At 43.1% G+C, this 7,245-nt stretch overlaps 1 protein-coding gene across 1 annotated transcript; it reads left to right on the top strand.

Annotated features, from left to right (window-relative positions):
- LOC109710876 lies at nucleotides 970-2,864 on the top strand (the record flags this gene model as incomplete). The annotated part of the gene is given in 2 exon segments (XM_020233665.1): nucleotides 970-2,276; nucleotides 2,363-2,864. A coding segment is annotated over 1 exon segment (1,278 nt), but the record flags the coding sequence as incomplete, so codon positions are not given.

Below are 7,245 nucleotides of genomic sequence, written 5' to 3'. Positions count from 1 at the left end.
TCTCTCAGCTCTGCCGGCGCCATCCGATAAGGTACCTTTGAGATTAGTGCAGTTTCAGGAATTACATCAATCACAAACTCAATCTCCCTTTCCGGCGGCAACGTCGTCAACTCAGGGGGAAACACATCCGGAAACTCGCAGACGACAGGAATATCCTCGAGTCCCGGCGCCGCCGTAGGTACCTCCACAACAGTCGCTAAGAAAGCAATACACCCGCTACTCAGCATCTGTCGAGCCCTCGCCGAAGATATCCAGGTGGCAAACAGCGTGCTCCTGCAGCCTCTAAAAGTAAACTCCTTCTGGCCTGGCTCGCGGAACGTCACAGTCCTCGCTCCACAATCAATCGTAGCATAGTACCGCGCTAGCCACTCCATACCGAGCACAACGTCGAAGTCCTGTAGCTGCCCTAGCACCAACAGGTCTGCGGGCATAACCCACGAATCCAATTGCACCGGACATGACCAACAACACTCTGCAACCTATAAAACATGGTCCGGGATTTGCACCTCTCGTGCCTGTGACAATGCCCCTAACTCTAGACCATGCAACAATTCAAATACTCGGCTAACAAAAGAATGCGAGGCTCCAGATCAAAAAGAGTACGAGTACGAATGCCGGAAATCAAAGTGATACCTGCCACCACACAGTCGGCTGCCGTAGAGTCCTCCACCTGTGCTGTATAGACTCTGCCACTCGGAGCCTGCTGTCGCCGCTCACCCTGTCGCGGCATGGATGATCTATCCTCCTGACGGTAACTCGACGCTGCTCTGTAAGTCTGCTGAGGTGCTGGTGGAGCTGAAGCTGACGATGGTACTGGAGATGCTGCTCGGGGACAAGCTGCCCTCATGTGTCCCGGCTGACCACACCCGTAGCACCAGCCCTCCCTCTGCTCACACTGTCTGGGCCAGTGTGGTCCTCCGCAGATCACACACTACGGCGTCCTCTCTGGCTGTCCCCTCTGACGAGNATGACTGGTACAAGTACGGCTCCTTCGGCCCCTACTCCTGGCGCGGCGTCGTCGTCGGGCCCCCCATCCGCGGCCGCTTCTCCGACGACCGCGTCACCCTCATCGGCGAGGTCCGCGACCACGAGGAATGGGAGCGGATCGAGCAATTCGACATGGCCGCGCAATTCTCCCGCCGCCTCGCCGAACTCGACGCCTCCGTCGGCCTCCGCTACTTCTGGGTCTTCGTCCGCCATCCCAAATGGCGCCCCGGCGACCTCCCCTGGCGGCAGTGGACGATCGTCGCCGAGGTCGCCGTCGAGGCGGGTGAGCAGCAGTGGATCGACAAGTGGAGCCTGATGGGCCGACTCGGCAACCAGACGAGGGCCATGATCACGCAGTGCGCGGCGTGGATGCGCCCCGACGTGATCTACGTGAAGCGCCCCGTCTACCAGTGCCGCTTCGAGCCGCAGGACGGCTTCTTCCGGCCGCTCGGCCCGCTGCTCGATCCCGACACGGAGAGCAGCTACGTGTTCGAGCTCGACGGCGCGCCCTGCACCTACTTCGGCGGGCTCTGCAGGATGGTGAAGGTGAGCCCGAAGGCGTACGTGGACGACGTGGTGAACGCCTACGAGAGGCTGGGCGATGACGCCAAGTCGCGGTGCCTGGAGTTCCTGCTGACGAACCACCCGACGGAGCTCCTCCACCCCTACACCAAGGAGTGGAAGGTCAAGCTGGAGGAGATGGAGTTGGGCTGCGACGCGCCTGACGAGAGTGAGAGCGATGACGAGACCCAAATCACCGATTGGATTGAGGATGATCATGATGATACTGTTGATGCTGATGAGGAGGAGGAGGATAATGAAGTAATTGATGTGGGCGCAGAAGAAGATGAGGAAGAAGAAGAAGAGGAAGTGGAGAGAAACCCGGAAGAGAGCGAGGAGTACTGGAATGAGCAGTGGAAGAAGGCGGTGAGCAGTTCTGAGGAAATGGAGAAGCTCGTGAAGAGGAGCGTGGAGGTGTCGACGGAGTACTATAAGAGCCAGATGAGGGAGGAGAAAGAGAGAGAGGAGAGAATGAGAGAAGAAAAGACGGCGAGTGTTGGTGTTGTGGAACCGGTGCAGAGTAAGGCGGAGTGGGAGAACGAGGGGCACAGAAGTAGGAACAGGAGAGTGAAGAGCAAGATTCCGCCCGAACTCTTCTTGAGGGCGGCTGTCCGGCCCTTCACCTATCGGAATCTCGTGAAGGAGATCGTTCTGATGCGGCATGCGATTATTGATGGAGATATCAGCGGAAAGGGCTGAGCCAAATGAATCTGCTCTTTAGATTTATGGTGAAAATCTCTCTTGAATAAAGAGTATCTTCAATTCATTGTTAGCATAATGTACGCCTTTAATGGACCGTTTTTTACTTTTGCAGGATCTGAAGATTTTGGGTCATGATGTGGTATTCGGCGCCTTCAAAGATGGATGAGGTTTTTCCCTTGTAAGCCCCCTTGTTTTTATATAATTTTGTATGATTATGAAGTCACAGATATGCTTTTAAAATTTTATCGTGATTATGATCCAAGGTTGATGACAAATTAATTTATTACAGGCACTATGAACTCGGCTCATCACCATAACTCTTAATTTTTGTTCCCTGCACAATTGATTTTGCAAGGACTGTTATATCTCCTCATGCAAAAGAAGAACTTTCAGTTTGTATAAATGTTTGTTACAGGCAATCGATTAGAAATTTATTTTACTACTTAAGTGCTGGGAGGTAATGCATCCCTCTGTCAATTTATCTCAAAGTATTGATTATCCCATTCGTTAGGAAATGTATCGTTTTGTCATGATCCAGTGAAAGATGTTCAAGTGATTAGGAGTTCATTGTGGCCTCCATGATTTCCTGGAAAAGTAGTTTGAAAATATTTTGATGTTCTAAGATTCTTCGATGTTCTGCTTCATACTTGTTGTTATGTATATTTCATGGTTGGTTGGTTGTCTTGGTGGCAGTGATAGTGGAGATAGAGATGGGCATTTAATGGTAACCACAATGAAAGAGGAACGTTCTAAGCTCATTTATTCTAATCCTATAGTTAAGATTGATTGTCAACTCTTCAGTGGGATTCGGATAGGTGGATTTGATCTCACTGAAATCTGAATTTGAATGCTTTTCTTTTTTTCCTCTGTACAAATTATTAGCATTGGATTCACCTCCTTTCAATTCCTATTTAGTGTCCGAAAACCCCTACTAAACACCCGGTGAGATGACTAGCTATGTTTTCTTCTTTATTTTCTCACTTTTGATGTTTTGCGTTGTTTTTGGCCTCTCATTCCTTTTTAGTGTGTCAAGAAATTGTTGTCTCATCAAACAGATGGGGTAGGCGGTTTTGGTCATCCTTGATTTACATATTTTTTAATTATTGCATGATGTATGATGATGCTTGTGGGTGGTAGAAATTTCATTTTGGATTGCAGAGATTCCTCTGATCATCACGCAAAGTTGGTCAATCCAAAAAAAGAAACAAAACAAATATGGGCTGCAAGCTAGAGCTTTGTTTCACTTGGATGCCTTCTTGATTTTAGTTTCAATGGGCTTATATTTTGGAGCTATGTTCTCTATGTTTAACTTAAAACCTTAAATGAGTCTACAACTTGTTAATGGATCAATTTCTGTACTTTTTAACCGGAAAGAGTAGTTTTGCGTAGTGCATGAAATAAGTGGTTATTGTTAGAGTCATTTTTTTTGGTTTCTTCCCTTTGAACTTGAATGGGAACATCGTCGATTGAACCATCAACCATTCTTTGGGAGAAAATATTCATTTTATTGATGATGCAGAAACAAAGGGTGGGCTCTTCAATTTCGTATAGTATTAGTCAAAATCCTGTGATTCTCGCAACCCTGAAACAATTCACCTGTGGTTTCATCGCGGTCGTGAAAATATGTTATCTATCTACGCTGATTTCTATCAAGTAAACTGATTTCTGGCACGTTAATTACTTTGTATCTTATTGCCTGTTAGTTGCCTTGGTTTAGTTGTGGTGATAAATTATAATCTCTTTATTGCACATAATCATTTGAAATCTTATTGTACTTACAGTTTTAAGTTCCCATGATCTTCAGAATCTCATTGACCATTTTTATCTGTTGCACTAATTGCAGGGAAAATGTACTGAGATCCTATGAACTTCAGTTCATTTGCGAACAAGCGTCTAAACTTTCAATTTTGGCAATTAGACACCATAAACTTTACCAAATAGTTTTAGTTAAGTTACTAATTATATAGTCGTTTTGGTCGTATATCTTATATATAACATTATAAAGCTTTAAAACACAAAGAATTTGAAATTTAAAATTTAAAATTTGAAAATTAAAAATTGAAAATATAAATTAGAAAATTTTACAAATTTAAAATTTAAAATTTAAATTTTGAATTTTGAAAGCTAAAATTTAAAATGAAATTTGAAATTTGAAATTTGAAATTTGAAATTTGAAATTTGAAATTTAAAATTTAAAAAATTAAATTTGAAAAATTAAAATTGAGAATTAAAAATTGAAATTATAAATTAGAAATTTAAAAATTTGAAATTTATTATTTGTAAAATAAATTTAAAATTTGATATTCGAAAATTATAATTTGAATTTATAAAATTAGAAAATTTAAAATTTAAAATTTGACATTTATATTTTAAAATTATAAAATTTAATTTTTGATATTTAAAATTTAAAATTCAAATTTTAAATTTGAAATTAAAAATTTGAATATAAATTAAATTATAAAATTTAAAATTTAAAATCTATGTTGAAATTTAAAGGTTAAAATTTGATGTATCTTTGCCCAAGAATGGTGGAATTTTTTTCCTTTGGTTAAATCGGGTTATAACTTTACTTCATTTTTTGGAGTATAGTTTAACTATACTTCAAAAATTACAGTATTTTTTTTTTCTTCCAAACATTTCATAGAATAATTTTTCTACCAGTGTAGCATAGTTTAACTATGCTACGTTTTTAGGAATATCCAAACGGGGCCCGACTCTACAACACTATGGGCTTGGCGCCATTAATTGCACCCCAGTGAACTTGTCACTTGTCACCAAAAATATACATATTGTTCTTTTCCTATGATTATTCTTTTAGGTGCCTGTTTGAATATCTGAATAAGATAGCAAATAATAATTTATTCGGTATAAGAATTTTTTTATGTGATTGAAAGTTTGGTGTTTGATTTTGCTCATTGAGAAATTTTCAAATTTATAATTTGGTAGAATAATATATTTTATCAAGTGACTTTACCTTGTTCAGAAAAAAGACTTAAAAGTCAAATATGATAATCATTCTGAATATTTGATTACATTATTTATCTACTAAATAAGACAAGCATCTTGAATAAATTGAAGAGATATATCGAATAAGATTCTTATGGATATAAATAGCCTCATAACAAAAATTATATTTTATATCTTATTCGGGGTAACTTGGATGGCCATCTCTTTATTGAATACTAGTGAAATACCCGCGCGATGCTGCGGATATAAAAATATTTTATAATAAATTTTACTTTTTTTAATATTTTTATATAGTTTTATAAGTCTAATTATTAATTAAATAAAAATTATATAAAAATAATTTAATAGTTAAATTTATTTAAATAAAAGTCATTAAAATTGGTATATGCGCAAANTTCAGGCCTCAGTGCCTCTGCCATCGAAGATCGGTGGGTCAAATCGACGAAAACGAGCTAATCTCTCCGTCCACCGCTCCTGCTCGGCCTCAGTCAACGGTACTGGCCCTCTAGCCGGCGCAACTGGCGCTACTGGAACTGCTGCCGACGGAGGAACTGCTGCAGCTGGTACGGTCACTGGAGTAGTCGGTGGTAGAACGGTCTGCTCTGATACACTCGGTGCTGAACTCGGTGACTGAGATATCCTCTCACACAACCTGTGCAACAACTCGCCCTGCTGCCTCGTCACCTCAGTCAAGGCAGCCAGCTGTGCACTCAGATCCGGGGGAGCGCTAGCCTCAGGACGCGCACTCTGCTCCACAACAGGGGGTGCACTCGCCTCCGGTCTGTCACCCTGCTCCGGTCGAGTACTCTGCTCCATCTGCTCAGGTCTCTCAGGAGATCCTGCACAATCCCGCGCCAACTGGGCACGCTCTCGCAACGACGGTCGACCTCGGCGACGATACATAGCTGAAAGGAACAAATCGGGGTCAGATACAACGCAACGCTCTCGACCCAATCAACGAAAGTCTGGAAGGCGGTTCCTGTTTTCCTCCAAAATTATGTCGTCTGCAGCCAACATAATTTCTCAGGCCAAAACAGGAACTCCTTCAGTCACTCACCCTACTCTAGGAGGAGTTAGAACAGATAATCATTGACTTTCGCAATAAATTACGCCTCTCGCGTCTTACTTTCCTAAGGTTTGCCAGACTTAGGTTTCCTAGGTCCCAACGACCTATAGCAAAGCTCTGATACCAACTTAATCTGTCACGCCCCGGATTACATGTTCCCCGGGCACGCCGACAAATCCGCCGTATACAAAAAAATTTTTCCTGTATACGAAGCGACAGCTGTACCTGTAAGTCAAACACTACTACGAACAGTAGTAGAGAGTTGCTAGAGAAAACAGAAGCTAAACAAACAGAGTTTCATATACATAGTTCAAATCCAAAATACAGAGCTACTCGCACTGGCGAGTTAAGTCAACTATGTACATAAACTCGAAACAAAACATCTACCTGCAGTAGGGGCACCTCTAGCTCAGCACGTCGGGTAGGGCTCTAACTCGCGACGCCCTTGCCTCGATCCTGGTCCGCGGACAGTGCAGCAGCCGGAACCTGTGGCTCTGCAAAAACATAGGTAACAACTGGGCGTGAGAACTACTGTAAAAACAAGTAGTCCTCAGTGGGTACCGCCCAAAACAACATCGGTCCACCCACTAAGTCTACAGAAGGGAGCAAGAGTAGTCAGAAAAGCAGGAAATAAACTCTACCGCTATCGATCACTACACTATCATGCTCTACACTAACCAACTGTAGGAAATGTCAACTCTGACCCAATCCAATCGGGACTGTAAGCATACCCGTCCCCGGGACTGTGAATACACCCGTCCCTGCCCCGTTGCGACTATCAAGCTCTATCCACACTAACTGGTCCGTGGAGAGCAAGTCCAACTGGCATGAGCGACACCAACGCGAAAGCACAAAGCCTGACTCCGGAGTGGCACTCGTGGGCGCTACCCAACCGAGTATGCGGCGTATCTCTGTCGAACCCAAACAGGCTCTGAAAAGCCAAAGTCAAGAAATCGACTCTA

The sequence above is a fragment of the Ananas comosus genome, linkage group 5 (genome assembly GCF_001540865.1).
Source record: "Ananas comosus cultivar F153 linkage group 5, ASM154086v1, whole genome shotgun sequence".
NCBI lineage: Eukaryota > Viridiplantae > Streptophyta > Magnoliopsida > Poales > Bromeliaceae > Ananas > Ananas comosus.
This window is presented reverse-complemented; position numbering and strand designations above follow the sequence as displayed.